A 22,811-nucleotide genomic window follows, 5' to 3' on the forward strand; every position below is an offset into this window, starting at 1 on the left:
TTTACCAAACATTCATCAACAAAAACAATCCAACAAACAAAACAACCAGATAAGTACTATCAACCACCAACCAGTTCCGAGCCTACCAACCACCAACCATACCAAAACAAGTACTGTAAACTAAAACTAACTTAGCTAGCTAGGTACCACATCAAGATCATGATAATTACTGGCTAGGTACAATACAACTTCACGGTGACTACATTATCACTTTTAACATTCTCTCTTCTCTTATCTCCTCACATAGGTTCTTTATCCTTCTCTTCCACTAATGCTTTTTAGGTATCTTCTTTTTCGCAGAGGTTTCTTTCTTCTTTACACTGACTTCTTTCCTCTTTCTAGAAGTTCAAAACCTAAACAACCAAGAGGTAAAAAAGATTAGTAATGTGAAATAAATAATTTGAATACAAGGAAACAATGTCATAAATTGTATGTCTACAACTATGTACGTATAAATATCCATGAAAACCATCCAATTTCACCTTCTATCTCCTATCTTTCATACTAGAGGTTGGGATTTTAAACATAAATATACTTTCTATACTTTCATACATTGAATAGAGAAGGCGCTACTAGAATTTTGCATACAACATTGGTATTACCTTGGTTAAATCCTCATGTGTGTATATAGTTAAATATTGCAACAGATAAAAAGGAAATAAATTGGTATGTTGTAAGATCTCACGGGATATGCGTATATCATATCTATATGTGACCTATCAGGTTGCGGCTAAGCTTATTCAGAACACACCGAAGAATTTAAGTATAGAACTTTCAAATCTTATTGGACCAGTAGAACAAATGGCTTTGCAAAATCATCTTGTTAAAGGCTTCTACTTCATAGTGGCTGGTGTTCCTGTGGTACTTGCTTATTGCTTTTAATATTCTTACTTCTATAGTAATTAAATGGAGTCACGCAGGCAACTACACTACCTAAATATACTTAAGCTTAAATTCATTTCTCGTAGATAATAATGATAATACTCTCTCCAGGAATCTAAAAAACAAGAAATCACTAGATGGATCTGTATATCTGTTTGATTAATACACTAAGATGATGATGGGATTGCAGAGCACATGTGTGGCGATTGTTGGTTATATGGGGAAGCTGCGTGTTACAATTACATCAGAGAAAGGCTACATCGATGTAGATAAATTTAAGTCTTGTGTTCTCAAGGCTTTTGATATCATCTGTAAAACTACTACTGTCGTCTAAATGGGTTTTCCTGAAAAATTTATATATTGGGAACTATTTATAACAATATTATTATTGTGACATTATTTGTTAATTTCGCTCATCAGCTATTATGTATTTGTATTTATGCAGAATGTGTAACATTGCTCAACTTTTTATAATGATATTTACGTCCACATGAATAAGTACCCCCATTCTGTTTGACACAATAGAGGCAAATTATTTCCAACCAGAGGCAAACAGGAAAAAGCTAGGAGTGTTTAAAATAAATAAAATCTTAGATGGTTTTAATGTTCATTTTGACTAAAGAACCATAAACATGTAAATGATTCAACATGTTCTACTTCATGCTCAAGGTGAATGTAAGCCAACTGATGCATCAATACAACTTTAACTAGGAAGGTTTAGATTAGAGGAAACATGCAAAGTCTTCACCTTCAGTCTATAACTAGAGCAGTCTAGCAGCTACGTTGTAATTTTGTCAAGGCTTATATAACTTATGAAAGTTAAGAAAAAACATTTATCAGCAATGCAGTGTGCCTAGACTTATACCTCGTAAAAGTTAAGAAAAAACATTTATCAACAATGCAGTGTGCCTAGACTTATACCTTGTAAAGAATCAAGCTTTTGTGAGGATAGACTTATACCTTGTTTCCGCTTGATTTAATCACTGCCTTGAATAGATTATCTCCAGCAATTTACCTCATTGTCCTTACCAGTTGGTTCCTCGTAATCTTTTTTGCCTATTACAAAACAATTGTTAGAAAAAATATCTCAGCTATGTATAACATGTACCAACATATGCGATAATGAAAATATTTCAAGGAAAATAGTCATACCAAAAATGCAGTGTGGCATCTGGAAATCAAAACCATTTGCGAATGTGCTAAATATGTTTCAAGATTCGAACCAACACATATATGTTCCATTTTTCCCTGTGAATATGTCTCTAGATAGAGAAGTGGAACATATAGATAATTGTCACCTTATCTACCTACTAGGTTGGAATATAATGCTTCATTTAGTAGCTGGTATGCCACTTGATACTGAAGCTGAACGGGTAAATAAGTAATCTCCAACACTAGTAAGAAATGCAAAAACAGCAGTTGCAGGATTTACAAGCCCGTAGTATATATGCTAAAAGTTCAATCATCAAATATCATCAAGATAAATATTCAAACGATACTTTTTTATTCGTTACTTCATATATTGTCAAGAACTATAATCCAATTCCAACATTCTTAATCAACAACTAAACTATACATGGCATATAACACAGAAGTATCATGAACAATAAGAGACAAAAATTAAGTAATACCTGAAACATATTCTGGAAGCAAATTGATTATTCACCTTAGTCGCAAACTGTTAAGGAAGTCTGAGAGCTTGAACCATCCGTATATCATTTAGATATCAAACAGTTAAAAGAAAATATTATCATTAAAAAGAAAAAGAAACAACAGAACAATCTATGGTCAACCTCTTTTTTACCAATATCTAATACTAGTGAATTTACAAATATTATACCCGAGCTCCTCAATGAATGCTGAAAGAAGAAATAGCATATGAGGGGATCAATGCCAATTCTGTATTCACTCTATATGATACACCTTTATTTATGTATCAACTGTAAATCCAACATTTACGTATAATACATAAAAACACATATAAACATATAAAAATAAAAAATACATAAAAACCCATCAAAGCCCCAATTGAGAAAACCTAACTGAAAAATATCTTTAGCTAAAATCCTAATTGAAAAACCTAATTGCAGAAGAAGAATACCTGATTGTAGAACAAGAAGATCCGGTGAAGGCCGAAATCGATATGTGTGGATCAACTGAGAACCACGAATGTAAAACAAGAAGACCCAATTGAATCCTTTTGCAGTGAAGCCTCAAATTTGTTGGCGTGAATCGATTAAACTAAGACACCTGAGTGAAGATCACCAGATATCGAAGAACTCGGACACCCGATTGCAGCGAAGATATTGATTGAAATGAGAGAAAGAGAGAGGGATGTGAGATTGGTTGTGTGAGACTTTGAGACTGATTTTTTTTGTTTTAGGAATGAATCTATTTTTTTTTCATTCCCCGCTTTTTGTGTTTTCAATAATTTGAATTCCCGCTCCTGAAATTTCAGTGTTTGGCTATATCTTATTTTGAGACCAACGGTAACATTAATTATGGTATAACCCTATATGCCACATTTTTTCTATGATTACACTAGACAACACCAATGATTATAATGAAAAAAAGTGTATTAATGATTACATAGCCAAAAATAATTTTAAGGCACCTATGGTCACACATTAGCTGGTTATACCGAAAAAAATCGTTACAATAGGTCATATATGGTGTAGTGGGATATGTGAAATAGGTTTAGAAAATTAAGGTTTTAAACTAAATATTAGGTACCAAGTTGAAATAAACAAAATGAATATAGGCCTGATCCTACGGAGTGGTTAAATGTTGTTTCGGATTTTATTATTTATAACCTTATTTCTGAAGAAATTTAATATATACAAGTGCGACTTTCTCAAAAAAAAACAAAACAAAATGAATACCCGATTATAGAATAATTCCAACCAAATATCCCTTAAAAATTTCTTTTATCATAAAAATTAGTCAAACGGCCACCTTTTTCGGTAGTAAAAATAATCAAGACATAAATATTAGAATTTCTCCTGTGTATTTTATTTTCAACAATTCTGCAATGAAATTTCAGAATTTGAGCAAACACCCCATCAAATATTTACACAATCATCTTGCGAAGGACCCGAACATTTTAGCGCCCATTATAAAGACATACACCAAAAGCAAACAATTAAAGAAGGGCACAAAACTTCACGCCCAATTAATAAGCACAGGATCACTATGCACATTTCTCAGCAATCATTTTATCTTAATGTACTGCAAATGCGGTCATCTCCACTATGCAGCCAAGGTGTTCGACGAAATGCCTCAACGGAACTTGGTTTCTTGGACAGCTTTAATTTCTGGGTTCTCTCAGAATTTGGAATTTATGGATTCAGTAGTCACTTTTCGAGAAATGGTGGTTGCTGGAGAAAGCCCGAATGAGTTTGCGTTTTCGAGTGTTCTTCAAGCTTGTACTGCTCTGGAGTTGGTTAATATGGGAGAGCAAGTACATTGTCTTGCATTGAAAAGTGGGTTAAGTGATGAATTGTATGTTGGTAGTAATTTAGCTGATTTGTATTCGAAATGTGGGTTGATGGGCGAAGCTTGTTTGGTCTTTGAGGAAATGCCGTGGAAAGATGAGGTGTCTTGGACTGCTATGATTGATGGGTATATTACGAATGGCGATTTTGAGGAAGCATTATTAGCTTTTAGAAAGATGATGAATGAAGGTATGGTTGTTGATCAACATGTTCTTTCTACTACATTGCGTGCTTGTGGGGCGTTGAAAGCTGGTAATGTTGGGAACTCTCTTTATTCGATTGTTTTAAAATTGGGTTATGAATCTCATATTATTGTAGGCAATGCTCTTATAGATATGTACTCTAAAATGGGTGATATGGAAAGTGCTAGTAGTGTGTTTGGGACCGACTTTAAGAGTAGAGATGTTGTTTCTTTTACTTCTCTAATTGATGGATTTGTAGAAGTGGAAGAAGTTGAGAAGGCTGTAAATTTTTTTGTTGAGATGCATAGGCAGTCAATTTTACCTAATGAATTCACTTTTTCTAGTTTGATCAAGGCATGTGCTAACCAAGCTGCTCTTGAACAGGGGATCCAGCTTCATGCCCTAGTGATTAAGTTAAATGTTGCAGAAAATCCATTTGTTTATTCATCTTTAATTGAAATGTATGGAAAATGTGGCTTGTTTGAATATTCGGTTCAAGTCTTTGAGGAGATTTCTATGCCCATTGATATTGCATGGAATTCATTGTTGGGTGTATTCGCTCAACATGGTTCAGGAAGGGCTGCAATGAAAATATTTGATATGATGATCAAGGCTAAAGTTAAACCAAATGCAATAACCTTTGGGAAAATTTTAACCGGATGTAGCCATGCAGGACTGGTAGAGGAAGGATTGAGTTACTTCTATTCCATGGAAAAGACTTATGGTGTAACACCTGGACCAGCACACTACTCTTGTGTAATCGATTTGCTTGGCCGGGCTGGAAGGCTCAAGGAAGCTGAAGAATTCATAAGTAATATGCCGTTTGAGCCAAATGCTTTTGGATGGTGTTCTTTTCTTGCTGCATGCAGAATACACAATGATATGCAGAGGGGCAAATTTGCAGCAAAAGAATTATTGAAGATAGAGCCTGAGAATAGTGGAGCTCATGTATTGCTTTCTAATATATATGCAAAAGGGCATCATTGGGATGATGTAAAGAGTGTTAGGAGGTTAATGAAGGATGGAAATGTGAAAAAATTACCTGGTTACAGTTGGGTTGATGTTGATAACAAAACCCATGTCTTCGGAGCTGATGATTGGTCTCATCCTAGAAAAGAGGATATTGATAAGAAGCTTGATAGTCTTTTGGAAGAGATAGTAAAAGCTGGCTACATTCCTTATACGGATTCTATCTCACTTGAGGTGGAAGATAGTATAAAGGTTAAACTGCTTCATCGTCATAGCGAGAGGATAGCTATTGCATTTGCACTTATAAGCATGCCAAGTGGGAAGCCAATCATTATAAAGAAAAACATAAGAGTATGTCTTGATTGTCATTCTGCAATTAAATTCATCTCCAAAGTTACAGGAAGAAAGATCATAGTGAGGGATAATAGTAGGTTTCACCATTTTGTGGATGGATCTTGTTCTTGTGGCGATTATTGGTAGATATTAAAAGCTGGATATAGATATGGAGATTCAAGTTTTGTGAGTTGTTTGTGGCAACAGAGCCTTATTAGATCACCATTGGTTGTCTGATACATGCCTTCCCTTAGGCTAGTAAGGGTGCATTCGCACAAATAATAAGCAACAAGAACAGGGATAGTTAATTTGCTGGATCACGCTTAAATGAAGGACATCTCTGTAAAACGCAAAATTGCAGTGGATCACGCTCAAGTGAAGGACACCTCTGTAAAATGCAAAATTGCAGAACAGAAACGTACATTGGTAAAAATATTAGTCCCATGATCTACAAACTACAATGCTCCAGATTACGCATCGACTTGAAAGTATGATTTTTAGTTACATATCCTTAACTCGATTCCGTCAAAATAACGTAAGTCGATGAACACACAGTTAGCAAGCCACCTTCCGCTAGCTATAATATGAGATTTTTAAACTTTTAACAAGACAGTTGCATTATCGCTGGAAGTAACCAAGAAAAGAGACCTTCATAGATAACCAGACTATTTAAAACCAAACCGAATCGAAACCGAAGAAAACCGAAAGAAACTGAACCAAAATCAAAACCGAAAAATAAAATACCGAACCGATTCTAATGGCTCGGTTTCGGTTATACGTCCCAACCGAACTGATAAAAATCGAACCGAACCAGTTACTAATATTATACCGAACCAAAACCGAGAAAACCAAAGGAAACCCAACCGTAACAATTCGATCCAAAACCGAAAAAGCTGATCCTGTCTGATCAGAGCACTGGTTCCGGCATATAAACACCAAACCGATTTTAATGACTTGGTTTCGGTTATACGTTCCAACCAAATCGATAAAAGTCAAACCGAACCGGTTACTAATATTACTAAATAAATTTTATATTTTACATATATTATTTGTGAATTTTTTTAAAATCATTACTGTGTTTCTCAATTACAAGTTCAAAGCTGATACAGATTCTACTTATGATTGAAATCAGTAAATCTTTGAAATCAGTAAATCTTGTTTGGCCACATTCATATTTACTAGTAGACTTGGCAATACTGGTATACGACACGTGAACACGGAACGAAACGACACGAATAATTAGTGTTTGAGTTCGAAAATTTGGTAGACGTACGCGAAAGTACACGAACACGAAAAAACACGAATATAATTAGTGTCGGGTCTGGGTTTCCGATATAGGTACACGACACGGAACGAAAGTACACGAAATAAATAACTAGTTAAGTTTTTTTTTAAATAATATATATATATATATTACATATAAAATATGAATTTTAGGTATTTTAAATGATATATATATATAATTGTAATTTGTAAATACTAAAAGTCTAAAATACACTTTACTTTTCAACATGAGCAGCTGTGAGCATTTAAGATTTTAGCTTTTGTCCCTTTACTTTACTTTACTGTTCACTATTTAAGACCATTTAATTATTTATTGCATTTTTTAATATTTAATTTTTTTCATATATAATCCGTGTACTTTAGTGTACCAAAACGGGTAAACACGAATATAGTAGTGTCGGGTTAATGTCACCAAATTGATACACGAATCCAAATCCGGGTCGGATTCGGGTTTAAGGTTTGGTACACGAAAACATAAAAGTACACGAAATGTTTGTACATGACACGAAACATTGTTTACTAGTAATGTCGTAGACTAGTAATGATCATTTACTAGTGTACATTAAGCTTGTTAAAATGATAATTTGCAAATGTATTGTTTTTTTATTATAGGGAACCTGCAACCGCTACCATTCGGATGCGTACCGGGTAAATTTCACGGTCTCACGCAATAATTTGCAAATCACGTGAATCAAGCAAATATATTGTATATTGTGCCAGTAATATAATTTTAGCATATTATAATATCAAAAAATATCTTTTATTCTACTTAATTATAAAAAATGAATATGAATATAATATAATTAAATATATATATGAAAATGGTGAAAGGGGACGGATAATTACTTCGGGTGGTGAATGCATGAGCCAAGTCTAGTGCTATATAGAAAATGGCTATAACCATTCTTATAATATGGCACCAAAAGGTGATCTTGGTGATAAAATAGCATTTGCACTTTGATTCCATTTGTATTTTATAAACAAATAATATTATATTTAGCTAACAATAACATAACTTATTTACTTTATTTTAAATTACACCTCTTTGCACTATATTATTAATTATTTGATGATGTTATATTATAATTATAAGACTAATTATAGTTATGCATTGTACGGGATGGTGCGAAACAGAGAGAGATTGACATTCTAATTATATTACACTGGTTAGAATACAAGAATTTCGGTGAGAATTCTGAGTATGATCTTAGCAGCAAGCGAGCAATGTAGCACAAAGACACTTTTTATAACATGTTCGGATATAATTTCTCGAAAACAAAATGTACTTATGTTATTTGTATTTAAGTTTATTGTCGTATTAAAATCTTAATTATTATCTCATGATTATGCGTATCAATTTTTTCCGTTTCTATATGATTTTTTATTTTTATATTTTTAAGTTTTTTAACCAAAACTAAACCGATTATAACCGAACCGGTACTTTATAAATCGAAATTGAATCTGAACCAACGGTTGCGTTTTTCAATTTTAGAAATCAGTGGTATATCGTTGCGGTTTCAGTTTTTTATACAAAAATTGAGTCGAATCGGTCCAGACGTTCGAAAGGCAAGAGAGTTGGCCCCTCATCTATCAAAAATATGCTAGCTTAAAATTCGTGCTATGCACGGATACATATTTTTTTTAAAAAATATATAGTTTTTTTTTTAAATGAATTGAATTCTTATATTGTTTATTTAAAATTATAAACGATGATAATTATTTTAATACACATATATGTTCATAGTTTTTTAGAATATCTGAACCTCATTTAAAGTAATAGCCCCGACACCCAGAAGAATATTATTATAGCGAGTTTAATATTTTATTAAGAGTAAAATTACAATGTCTCCATTTTGTCGAGACCTTAAAAATTAGCAAGTTATTATTTAATCAACTAACTACAAGAGCTATTTGAAAAAAAATACAATATTAATAATTGAACGATATAAATTTTATTAATAATTTTATGTGTGTTTTAAAATAATAATAATTATATTTTATTTAAAAATTAATTTTTAATTCAAATATATAGGATATAAATTATGTTTAGTCTGATATAAACTTGATTTATCTTGGATCAGTTGTTTTGTTTTAACCCGAGGCCCGTTACCCCGACCAAATCCAAATAATTATTTTCAGTTAAATTTTATTTTTTTTAAGTCCAGATCTACAAGATAATTTTATTTTATCCTGAATAATTTGCATAGGTATGATTTTCTTTTTTAGTTTGTCGAATTATACTTTGGTTTTAATTTTGTGATAGTTTGGATCAATTGTATAATATATTTTCCTTGGATGAATAATATATATTATTTTGTTTATCCTAATTCAATAGTATATTGTTTTAGCCGGATTTGTATTACTTATTATTTTATCCGAACCAGGGGCATATTATATCAATCAAATTCAACTAATTATACTTAGTTTACTTAAATTTATTTTAGCTTTCATTTTCGCCAGAAATATCAATTAGAATAATATAGAACTCGATATGAAATAAAATTTAAATTGATTGAAGAAGTTGATGTTAATATCACTTATAATGATATAGAGTTCAATAAGAAACAAAATTTAAATCGGTAGAGAAAGTTAAATTTAATATGAATTGAAGTTAGAATTGACCGACCGCCTAACTATATAGATAAATTTACATTTAATTAGAGAAAAAGTTATAAGAAATCATAAATTTGAAAAACCTATTTTAATTGTGTAGTAGGACTCTTTTCATTTTTCTCCATCAAATTTGAGTATTATTTGAAATAAAAAAATATAGATATTTTATTCTGGTAAAAACGATTTAAACTGTAAAAAATAATTAATATTAAGACATTCAGATTATTGTTTACAATTCAGAACATGTACAAAATCATAATGATCATGCCATACAAAAGAAGTTGTTTCATTTAGCACAAGCCTATAAACACCGATTATAACACTTTTATTTAATATTAAAAATATTTTACAGATCAGACATTCATGATTTATTTAGAAAACTAATTTTTATTAAGTACTAAATATGTGTGGTGAATTTTGTTTATGAGTGTGGTTTATATATCGCGGGCATTAAACTGTATAATCATGGTTCTAAAAATCGCACAAATCGCCGATTAATCGGTCGGGTAATCGGAGATCGGAGGCTCACCGATCTGAAAAGGTAAAATCGCCGGAAAAAACGTTTTCCGGTCAACTGAGTTAAAATCGGCAAAAATCGGGTCAACTTAGTAGAAATCGGGTCATTTGGTGAATAAGTTTTCTACAGAAAGTTTGCAGATGGAAGAGCAGAAGATGAGGAAATCTGAAAACACAGACATGTGTCTACGTAAGTAAATGGTCAGAGGGAAAGAAAGGAGAAGGCAGATGCTCAAAGCTCAAAACTCAAAACTATTATTTTTAATTAAAAAAAGGCACACATAACTATGTACGTGTCCTCGGTATTATATACAAAAATTGTGTGTATATTTTAAGAATGATAATGTCATAATATACATAATATAATAATAGAAATGTATAGTTTGAAGTTACAATATCAAATTTGTGTGTATATATATATCTTCAAAATTGTTTATTTAGTCAAAAAACATTTAAAATTTAAATTAATATTTAATAATCATTAAATTATATATTTAAAAATAAATATTATTAAAATACATCCGATTTTTGCTCCTATTAATCCCCGATTTACCGATTAATCCTTATAAGGTCATGTTACCGATTTTCCCCGATTACCGATTTCTATAACACTGTGTATAATGAATAAATAAATAAATATAATTATATTCGAAGCCATGCGTCTAATAATACATACACTTTTAATAAATAAATAAATTCATTTCCATAATATTTAAACATTTGGAATTATGTTTAACATATTTTTCATAAAAATAATTCCTTTTTGGAAAAACAATTTCATATTTTTCCTCTAAAATACATAAAATACCGTTCTCATACAATTCCTTGTATCTGGTTACTTTCTTCTGGTTGTTCTTTGACGCCATCTTATTTGAGGTTTTATATGGCTTCTAAAATCGCTGCCAAGGCCGCCGATACGATACGTACGCCGGTCCGCCGGCAAGTCCTATCAATTACCGACGCCGCCGCCGCCAGAATCCGGCAGCTCCTCGAACATCGCCAGCGACCTTTTCTCAAACTCGGCGTCAAGTCTCGCGGTTGCAACGGCTTGTCCTATACTCTTAATTACGCCGGTTAGTCACCAATCTCTGAATTGTTTTAGCTCGAGAACACGTGAGAATAATTGTTCCGCATTTTTATATATATAGAATTGCGTCCACAAATTAAAACTGTTGAGCACGATAATATAATTAAATATTAAATATTAATAAATTTTATGGAAATTTGTTTACAAACTGTCTATATTTATCGGTTTTGATATATGATGAAATGGAAGATATTCAATTGGTTTTAGTTGTTTGTGATAGAGTTTGCTAATTTTACTAAGAGCATCTCCAACCATGTTCACCTGTTAGGTAAAAAGTCTAGGTGGCAGCATGATTTAGATATTAGTTAAAAAATATAGCACTCCAACCATTAGACCTGTTAGCAATAATTTTAGATATCCTCCATCCCGTCTTATATATTTGTTGATCCTCCAACCATTAGCTAAAACATCCACGTTAGCTTTGGTACCTTATTTAAAACTTAACCTACTCTGCACATTAATATATACATATATTTATATTACACTTAATATATATATATAAATCAAAATATATTAAAATTCTTGTTTTATATTTAATATTTAAAACTTTATTATATTTATTTTAATTAATATACAATGCATATTTTTATGAATACAAATAGAAATAATATAATATAATATAATTATATATTTTATAATAGATATGTAAGTAATGTTTATTAATTATGTTTGATTATATTTAAATATGTTATTATATTTCAATTGAAATAATATTAAATTGCTATTATATTTAATATATTCTCATTGAATATATTATTTATATTTTCACGTGTATTTAACTAAATATATACTAAAATTATTTTAACATATAAAATTTTCATACATATATATAGTAAAAAAATAATTTTATTGAAAATAGCTAACTATTATACCTAGTACCAGATTCAACAAATTTTTAGATAATGATCATTTAGCTAACCATTTTAGCTATTAGCCTTGGAGATGCTCTAATGAAATGTATGAATTAAAATATTCGATTTTAAATTGTTGTGGTTTAAATTGGCTTTTGTTGGTTGTTTTGGGATTAGATGAGAAGGGGAAGTTTGATGAAGTTGTCGAGGAAAAAGGCGTGAAGATAGTAGTTGAGCCGAAAGCTTTGATGCATGTGATCGGAACAAAGATGGATTTTGTAGACGACAAGCTAAGGTACTTATGCTGCTCGATGTTTATATTCTGAGTTTTGGTTTGTATTTTTGTGAGGCATATGGATTGATTTTAGATTTCAATTTACAATTCTGTTTAGATTTAGAAGTGCACGTGTAGATCAAGTGCTTATACCTAGGTATTTTGTTTGATCGCTAATAATTAAATGCTAAGGCTAGTTGGTGTTACCAACTGCTATTATTCATTCAATTTACGTCTCAATCCCTAGCTAATTGAGTTGGATACATGAATTTGTATCTCGGAACTCGGAAGTATTAGTGCGTCTTTTAAAATCATTTGCGGACATGTTTTTCGAATAATTTCAACCTAGCAATAAGTTTCAGCCTCCTCGTTTGTTACTTGCGCAAAAAAGAATAAGAAACAATGCCCTCTTGAAGTCACATTCCTTGACCATGTACTTTAATTAAACCACAGTTCGAATCCCTTCACTAGAGAAAGCTCACTTAAATATGAACACTTCCTGTCCAAACTATGGAGGGGCTTGGGTCTAGTTAATGAACTTCGGATTGGGTGTTGGTCCTGTAAGTGTTTGGTAGAATTTGAAGGGAGGTGAAATTTGGGCAGAAGGTGGTTGGATCCTAGGACTTAGTAATTTGATGCAGGATAATGTGCAGAAATGGGAGGTACAAGATGTCAGATGATATGACCTGTCCTCGCAGAGAATCGTATTAACAATCTAATACAATATATCCTTAGATTTATTATCACATACTAATTAAGAATTATCTATAAGTTTCCGTCAATGATGATCGTAATGATATAAATATATCTCCGCATATAGGAATGGAACCAGAATTATCAGAGTTGTAGGAGATGATGGGGTTAGCAGAAAATCACAACAGTGGAGCATGTATATTGAAATCTTTTCATGCTTGTTAAATATTGTTAGTGTAGAAGTTGATATACTAAAACCTAGTTCAGACCTCAGATGAGAAAATTGAAGTGTAAGGGAGCTTGATATGCAGAATTTGGAATAGAAATGTAGAGTTTTGGTGCAAGGAGAGTGAAGTTTATATGTGGAAATTGTGACTGGATTTTAAGTCTCTGAAACCAATTCTATTTTGAACTACAGAACCAGAGATTTGAAAACAGATAGAGAATAAGCAATATTGAGATAGATTATATTAAAGACAGAACGATCCGAGGGTTTAGAGAAAATAAGTTGATGATAGCAAGTCCAATGGAAAGCAGTAGAGTACTATCTCTGATATTATTTCTAATTAAAAGCATAATCAAAATGACAAAAATTTCTACTTAAAAGCAACTACTCTTCTCCAATAAAGGTGTGCCTAAGTTAGCCAGCTCTAACTACGAAATGACCCTCGGGTTTAGTGGGAGAGTTAGTGGTAAGCTCAGCGGAGATTACCATTTCTGAGACTGTTTCTGGTAAAAGCATAAATTTCCAGAACTTCTATTGCTTATAATCAACTACTTTCAACTAATTAAGTGTACCAACTCATAGTAAGAAAACTAATATATAGCTAATCTGGCTTTTGTTCAGGACTTTCTGCTTGTTAATTGTATAGTTCTCATATATTCCATGACATAGTTACAGGCCTAATGGCATATTACATGTAGGAAAACTTTTATTAGAGTTTACTAGTGCTTTAAGGATAGAATTGGATATTGTCTTTTTGGCCAAAAAAAATAATCTGAATTTGAAGTTCTTTTCGTTGTAACTTGGATTAGATAATAAATTATCAGTTTATATTAGTTATTTGGTTGTAGTGCTGAACTTAGTGTCAAGAAAAATATATCTGGATGTATAAAAATTCAGTAGAACAGCATCTATGTTAAAAATGTTCATCTTCTTGCACACGCACAAGCTGCAGCCATTATAAACTGATGGAAATAGGCGTGTATGTTAGTTTATGTGACATGCAGCGTAATTATTAACTTTAAGATTCTTTTTGTATAAGCCCGCACCTTGGAAATCTTTATATGTTACATGCTGACTTGGTTATTTGTAACTTGTGATTGGTTAAGTACAGACTAGCAGCATGTAAAAAGGAATAAGTTACGAATTATTTTCCAACTAATACAGTGCAATAATTAATTAAATAATTAAAGGCGATATATCGATTTATATTTAATGTATTTCGTTGATGTATTAATATTGGATGAATTTACTTTGTCTAACTATGGTATTTGATTTTTTTCAAGAAGTAGAGATTAATTGAAACTATTTGATGTTATTTGTTATTTAAAAGGATATACATGTTGGTTTTTTCCTTATGTGTAAGGAGATGTTCTCTTCTATTATCTTGGAGAGTTATAGAACATGAGTATTTGATAATGACTATAGATTAATGGTGTTTCCAGACAGGAGCCAAGCCACTTAATGGCGAGAAGCTGCGACAGCCTACCCATAAATTTAAGAAATAAAAATATATACCCCCTCCATCCCAATAAGTTCTTAACACTTTCTGCTTTGGGATGTCTCATAGATTGTTAACATTTTATAAAGTATCATATTTTAATTACTAATATTAATGGGTCCTACCAACATACCCCCACTTTCTTAACTTTTCTTCGCCTTTATTCAATTTTCTTTAAATACATACACCATCAACATTGTTAACTATCTACCGAGACAGAGGGAGTATTTTGTAATATAACCAGCCAGAGTAAGAACAGAAATTAGAAAAATAAAGAGAGAGAAAGTGTTTATGTAGCTCTTCTTATACAACAATGAAATATTGTTGGACCTAAAGAAAGAACGCCAAAATAAAAAATTTCAGAAAAAATTTCTGATGTTGAATAAAAAGATCACTTAATACGTTTTTTTATTACTTTCATTGTATCTATATCTATTTCTCTATTAGTTAAGTCTTTTTAATTTATTGTACTCATTTTACATTAGTAGGAAGTTAATTGCTTATTTCTGTAGTTAATTATATCCTTTTCATTGTATTAATTATTTTTTTTTTATAAATATTAGTTTATCGTCGTTGCGTAACTTCACCCACCCACCCATATATATATATATTACTATTATATAAAAGACGAAATATTGAAAGTTTTGGTACAGTACCTGTTTTTTGGTACACACTGAATTTACTGAATTACCCTTATTTTACTTAAAAGTTTTATTAGCCTTAGTAATCGAATTATAATAGAAAAAGAAATAAAATTCGTTTTCAACTATAACACGTTACCTTTTTATTTCTTTCAATTAAAACAATTTCTCTAAATATCACGAACAAGTTTATTTAACAAAATAGAATAATCTATCTATCTATACTATATTATAATAGACGAAATATTAAAAATTTGGTAGTCGGTCGGTCGGTATTTACTGAAATTACTTTATAACCCTTCTCAAATTAATATTGAAGTCTCTATAATTTACCTAATTAAAGCATATTTTATTTCATCCGTAAATTCTCGAAACACAAATGCAAATAAGATCTTATGCCCAAACTAATTTGATTTCTGACGTAGTCTCCTCGGTCCCCTTCTGTTTGACTAATTTATATTCAGATGAGAAACTCAAAAGGAGTAGTATTACTTTTTGACTCTTTGAAAATTAGAGAGTTCGATTTTAAAAATCTAGGAAGAATCGGTGATTGCCTTTATTTATTTATTTCACGACCAATTTATTTTAATTTTATACTATAATACTAATAGTTGATTAATCATCTTTTTTTCAACTAAAATAAGTCATTTTTTTTAATTTGGTCGGTGTAATTCGTTTCGGGTTAACATATAATATAATACTGTAAACTATTAATTTGGGATAAAATAAAGTTAAAATCATATATCTATCTATCTATCTATTACTATTATATAAAAGACGAATATTAAAAGTTTTGGTACAGTACCTGTTTTTTAGTACACGATGAATTTACCTATTTACCCTTACATATAATTTTAATAAAATTATACGAATTGAAAATCGATACACATGCATGTTGCCGCCAGATTTCAAACACAACAAGGCAACAGGAAAAAAATCATTTTCTTGGTAAGGGTATATGGTACCCGTTTTTTGTTACACATTAATTTTACATAATTACGCTTACTTAATTAGTCGATTCTAATTTTAATTCTAATTTATATCGAACTATATACTTTTTGTTGGTTGGTTAATTAGTCTGTCAATTCTAATTGATATTGAAGTCGCATTCATCTATCAATTTAAATTCTAATTTATATCCAACTCCAAATATTATTTAATTGATGTTAAATTCAAGTTCTTCTACTAATTTATACTATCTATTCAAATTCTAATTTATACTATCTATTCATCTATCTATACTATATTATAATAGACGAAAAATTGAAAGTTTAATCGTCGACACCTGTTTTTTGATACACGATGATTTTACCGAATTATCTTTATTAAAATTATCTAAAATAAAATTTACTTTTTTGATATGAATGTAAATTATTAAAAAACACGAATTAAAATCTCACGTACCATCCGATCTCAAACAGAGCCAAGCAGCAACAACAATTCATCTTCATTGTCAAAATCTTTCACTTGCGGCACCTGGGTAGAACTCCTAAAAAACATCTAATTTTCGTTATAATTTAGTTGTTTTTATTTAATTACTTTTTTTTAATTATTTAGTTGGCTTATTTAGTTACCATTTTTTCGCTAAATATTTAGTTAACTTTTGTTATTTAGTTACCTTGTGTTTTGTTCTTATTTAATCACCTTACTTAATTCGGTAGTACTATAGATATCAATTTAATACTATAGATATCAATTTAAGTACCAAAATTTGTCACAAATGATGTGACATCGATGATTTCACAATTTGGAATGATTTTATTGGTTAAATTTATGTGAATACAAGGGGGTTCATTATTATTAATATCAATTTAAGTACCAAAATTTGTCACAAATGATGTGACGTCGATGATTTCACAATTTGGAATGATTTTATTGGTTAAATTTATGTGAATACAAGGAGGTTCATTATTATTAATTGCGTCGTAGCTAATTAGACCATAACATGTGACATTTGAGATCCGTTTTGGGTAGTAATTTGGGACCTCTAACATTATTCTATTGAATTATTCTTTCCATGTATTACTTTATTGCATTCAAATTAAAGGTAATTTATTGGTCGACTCGGTACAGTGTATCTAGCAATATAAAACAAATATAAACATCCATAGTAGTTTTACCTTTTTACCCTTATATTTTAATTATCATTACTTATTTAAAACTTATTCGCAACAAGCACAACCATTTTACATGCCTAATCATATTATAATAGACAAAATATTAAAAAATTGGCTGATAAGGTACTTTGTTAATTAATTAATTATCCTTATATTTTTAACTCTTTAATTTTTTTTTAAAATTTTAATTCATGTTATTCTAATAAATTTATTAGTTTAAGGACATTAATAAAAAAAGAAGACCAAGTAATGAAGTCATTCTTGAACATACGATTCTCTCATCCCTTCTCTCATCCCTCCGCCTCCCTACACTTTTCATTAATCTAAAAAATATCTATACATTATATTATGTTATAATAGCTGAAAAGTTAAAAATATGGTCGCTATGAATATCTCGAGCAACTCATCAATATAAAAACTATCTTTTTTATAATAGCCGAAACATTAAAATTTTGGTCAATATGAAGATCTCGGGCAATAATATATATATATATGTAATATATATATATAATTTTTTCGGGCTAAAAAAATTATACTATTGAATCGAGTTAAAATAAAATTATAATTAAACTGTAATTTGCGGGGCGGTATAATGGTCTAGAGATATAGTAAAATAATATACATTATCCATCTCGGCTAAAACAAAATTATACTATTGATCTAAGCTAAATAAAATTCAAAGAAATCTAAATATAATTAGTGGGAGTTGGTTGGAATATTATGACGGGTCTCGGGTTAAAATAAAATATTAAATACAATTGATATTGCTTAAAAAATTATACTATTAAATCGATCATTTACAAAATTAAATCCAAATATAAATTGTTGGTCGATATTAGGGATGACAATCGGGTCGGATCGGGTCGGGTATTGCAGAATCCATATCCAAACCCGAAAATTTTATCCATACCCGAACCCGACCCGAACCCGAAAAATACCCGAAAATGAATACCCGAACCCGATCCATCGGATTTCGGATCGGATTCGGGTATACCCGAAACCCGAAATATTTTTGAATTGGATATTCATACCCGAACCTGAAACCCGAACTCGAAATCTAAAAATTTGTATAATTATTGATATTGCAAGTGCTTGGGATCGAACACGCGACTTGTAGAAAAAGAGTTTTAACGTATTATTTTCAAACACTACACCACATCATTAATTGTGTTATTATATGTATAGCTAATATTTAAAAAACCAACTCAATGGATACCCAATTTTTTTGATTTATTACTAAAAGATGTTTTGTTAACCTTATAAACATTATCACCCGTTTAAATGATTGAATAACTATATTTAATTAATCTTTATAATTAGTTAATTATTAACATAAATATAAAAATATATGTTCTAAAAATTATATAATAATATATGTATAAAATCAGCACACCCCATTCTTGTTACTTGGGTTTGTTGCTGTTTGGCACCTAAACTATTACCAAAATTTAAAATACTAAGTACCTCGAGTTAAAAAATTTTAGGACATGCTAATTTTTTAAAATTTACTGAAACAGCCTATAGACTTTTGAAGTCGACGATTAGTCGGCGACTAGTCGGCGACTAGTCGACATAGGAAAGAAAGTCGGGCCTCGACTTGTTCAGTTTGTCGTCCATGGGCTTTACCAGGATCCGACCCGGCCCCGGCCCAAAACCCGACTAGTTACCCGACCCGAATTGAAAAATTAGGCGTTTTTAATAAAACTTACGTGGTTTTTTATTTGAAATCTAAAGTCTCCATCAGTCCATCTCATATCATCGCCGACTTCATCTCCAATCTTATCCCATGACGACGACGACTATTCTCTAGTAAGTTCTTCTAATCTCTCTTTTTCTCCGATCTTCTTTATCTAATCTCTCTTCTTCTCCAATCTTTTTTTTCATCTCTCAGTTTTTTGTTCTCAGTTTTTTATTTGTTCCCGATGTTGAATATACACACAATCAGTATATATGCATATGTTATCTTTACTTTTTATTTCAAAACGTTTTTTTTATTTTTATATTCAAAAAATAATTTTTATCTTATCTATACTCTTCCTCTCGTTATATATAAAACATAAAATATTATTCTTATTTATTTATTGATTATTCGTTTCCACATAAAATGTTTTTTACAACTTCAAATTCGTTTCTTTATTTTAAAACTTTACCTCAAAATCATAAAAAAACTCTCTTGTTTGAAGCTTTTACAACTTCAAATTTTCTTATTGTTTTTCTGGTACAAGTTATTAAAATTTAAACATTGTTTTGCGAAGTGTATTGTTGGTTTGTGTTGTTCATCTTTCGGTACGTAATTGGAGTATATTTGAGTTTGTTAGTGCCTCCTCTTTCTTGAAATATTTATTTACTACCAATTCCGGACTATTCTTACTTAAGAATTAATATCATGTAATTAATTTCATTAATTTAGATACACACGAAGAAGAGGAATAGGTTGGAACATCAAAGTTTAAATGACTTGGTGTATGTCCAATACAACCGAAAGATATATTTAAGGTTGAAAAAGAGGCGTGAGTTTGGAAAGAAATTTGATCCACTTGTACTTCAAGACTTGGAATGGACTAATGAGTGGATCGGTGATATTGAGGAGAGGGTTTTGAGTGCGGTGGATATAGCTTCGGGTGCATCCGAAGCACTTGAGGTACTCAATTTTTCGAGGAGAGCTAGAGGTGATCCCGCTCTTATTTATAGTCGACGTGGAGCTAGTTCAACATGATCGACCTAAACCTATTGATGATGATGGAGAAAGGGAAGATGAAGACAATATTGCTCTTGATGATGATGAGGAAGTTGAAGATGATTATGGTTTACCATTGGAAGAGAATACTCGAGAAGGAGATGGAGATCATGATGATGATATGGATGATTATTGATGCATAATTGTGTTTATTTAGTTTATTTCACTCTTTGATGCATTATTGTGTTTTTAGTTGACTTTAGGTACTTCAACTTATTATCTATTACTAGTTTTGTTTAAATTATGGAATTGATATGTATTAACTTATATCATATATTATAATTGCTCTAAATATATATATGTCGACTATCTATCGACTTTTTACGACTAGTCGGGTGACTGTCACCCAGTGAGTTTGAAGGTACTGAGTTTGAAGGTACTCGAGCGCCTAGGCCTGACTTGTCTACTTAACAGGCATGTTCAGCACAAAACACTAAAGTACCATTCATGAAACTGTTACTACTGCAGTACTACTTAGCCACTACTAAATTTACCAATACTAGGCTTCATCATATCATATATTGACACAATACTAAAAAAAACAGAAAATAAAAAGATAAAAAGAAAATGGTAATACGAAGGAGTTCAACAATAATTGATTTTGAAACATCTCGTGTTGCACAAAGAAACAACGATTTACTTTGATGTATCAGCATTATAGATGATTAATAGTTAATACATGTTTGAATTATTTACACAAGATATTTGATGACAGTGGTAAATATGCAAAATGACAAACTTTATTCTTTTGTTCTATATTTTTGTGAGTTCAACTGGAAGTTTAAAAGGTTCCAAATAGTCCTTTAAAGTTTTTACTGGTATGTGATTTGTCCCAAACTAAATTATGCAGTATGAAGCAATGTACTAAATTGCCATTAACCATTGAAACTTTGTAATGCATTGAACAAATTCAAACTACAATATTAGTTTGTGCCTAACTTATTTATCTTTGTCTTTTCTTGTGATTTTTTGGCTGGAATCGCCTCTTCAGACTCTGTATTAGAGTAGCGGATTTTTTTACTGGGATGACGTGCTCTGTAGCTATGATTTTAGGAGTATAGGGTGATGGCTGTATAGGAGTGTTGATGCCTTGGAAGTTCCTTTGTTAGGTTATTATAGTGTAACATCTCTTATACTTTTTATCATATCTGTAAGCATGGTTATTATCGGTTATATTGATACTGCTATATTTTACTATTGATGTTTGTTTTCTCTTTGTTCTATACGGTACTCTCATGTTTGTGTTATATTATATCTTCAAGCATCTCCATTAGTAGAAGTGAATGTAAGATCATACAATTTACCATTGCCACACTCTCCTCAACCTGAGTATGTTTGGTATGATTAGACAACTAAAGTCTAAAGGACTACTTAGTGAGGCTGTTGGTCTGTAGTACCTGCACAGGTACATAATTTATAAGGCCATTGTTAAATGCGGTAACAATTATTAAATGGAAAGGAGAAACTGGTAGCCATGACTTGTGTATTTCTTAATTTACTTTTTCCACAGTACTGATTTGGTCATATGTTGTCATGTACCATATCCAGCTTTTTCTACTTTGAAGATGATAATTGTCTAGTTCTCAGGGGTGTTCAATCCTTGGAGAAAAATTAGGATATATTATGACTTCTTTTTTTAAGTCCTTTTCATGCAGTGTTTTTTTCAACGGTCTATGCCCAAGGGCACACAATAAGCACTAAATTTTATGAGTTTGATGCATCTTGATCGGTGGAGTTGTTGTAAATACGGGGGGTCCATCAATATTTATGATTAGAGGACCAATCAAAATGCACCAAACTCATGGGAGTTAGTGCTTATTGTGTGCCCTTGGGCACACCATAGAAAATCCCTTTTTCAATACATGTTTTCAGCGCTGGAGTCCCCAAAGACTCCTAATCTTATTTCTTAAATTTCCCACAATAACTTGGCATGTAGTCATGTTAGTTAGCCATATTTATCTGAAAATGTAGCTGTTCATCATCCTTGGGGAAAATATAGGATATAGTAAAACCACTTTTAAAAGTATTTTTGGCTAGTGTTTCTTATAATATAAAATTCTGCACTGGAGTTGTTGCATATCCTAATCTGATGTCTTTAACTCTTCAGGTCGGAGTTTATATTTATCAACCCCAACTCTAAAGGCCAGTGCGGCTGTGGCGAGTCATTCATGACAACAGCTAGTAAAGAACATACTTAGTTGCATAGTTGTATGGTAACCATCGGGCATCTCAATATCAGCTGAGCAGTGTAGAAATTTCAAAGATTACAGCAAATAAAATCTTGTTAAAAGATTAGTGATACTGTGTGTGGTTGGTTGTAAAAATTTGTACCTCAATTTGCGCACTCCTTTGTAAAAATATTGTAAAAGTTTAATGATCTAGTAATACAACAATTCACAGATGTTCTGCTGTGT

General features: G+C 31.1%; 2 protein-coding genes across 3 annotated transcripts; both read left to right on the plus strand.

Annotated features, from left to right (window-relative positions):
* The first annotated feature begins 3,893 nt into the window (after positions 1–3,893).
* LOC141720531 (pentatricopeptide repeat-containing protein At4g33170-like) lies at positions 3,894–6,429 on the plus strand. Its single transcript, XM_074522992.1, has one exon. It carries the CDS (start codon positions 3,914–3,916, stop codon positions 6,005–6,007), a length of 2,094 nt encoding a protein of 697 aa, XP_074379093.1. The 5' UTR covers positions 3,894–3,913; the 3' UTR covers positions 6,008–6,429.
* Positions 6,430–11,091: 4,662 nt separating this feature from the next.
* LOC141720533 (iron-sulfur assembly protein IscA-like 3, mitochondrial) lies at positions 11,092–22,798 on the plus strand. Of its 2 annotated transcripts, none has more exons than XM_074522997.1 (3): positions 11,092–11,346; positions 12,389–12,506; positions 21,389–21,545. In XM_074522997.1, the coding sequence occupies exons 1-3, from the start codon at positions 11,157–11,159 to the stop codon at positions 21,456–21,458; spliced, it is 378 nt and encodes a 125-aa protein (XP_074379098.1). In that variant the 5' UTR covers positions 11,092–11,156; the 3' UTR covers positions 21,459–21,545. The 2 variants fall into 2 exon arrangements, with proteins under 2 accessions (XP_074379098.1, XP_074379097.1); XM_074522996.1 differs by lacking the exon at positions 21,389–21,545 and adding an exon at positions 22,505–22,798 and having other exon boundaries at positions 11,096–11,346.
* Positions 22,799–22,811: the final 13 nt, after the last annotated feature.

This window comes from Apium graveolens, chromosome 4, assembly GCF_009905375.1.
Source record: "Apium graveolens cultivar Ventura chromosome 4, ASM990537v1, whole genome shotgun sequence".
NCBI lineage: Eukaryota > Viridiplantae > Streptophyta > Magnoliopsida > Apiales > Apiaceae > Apium > Apium graveolens.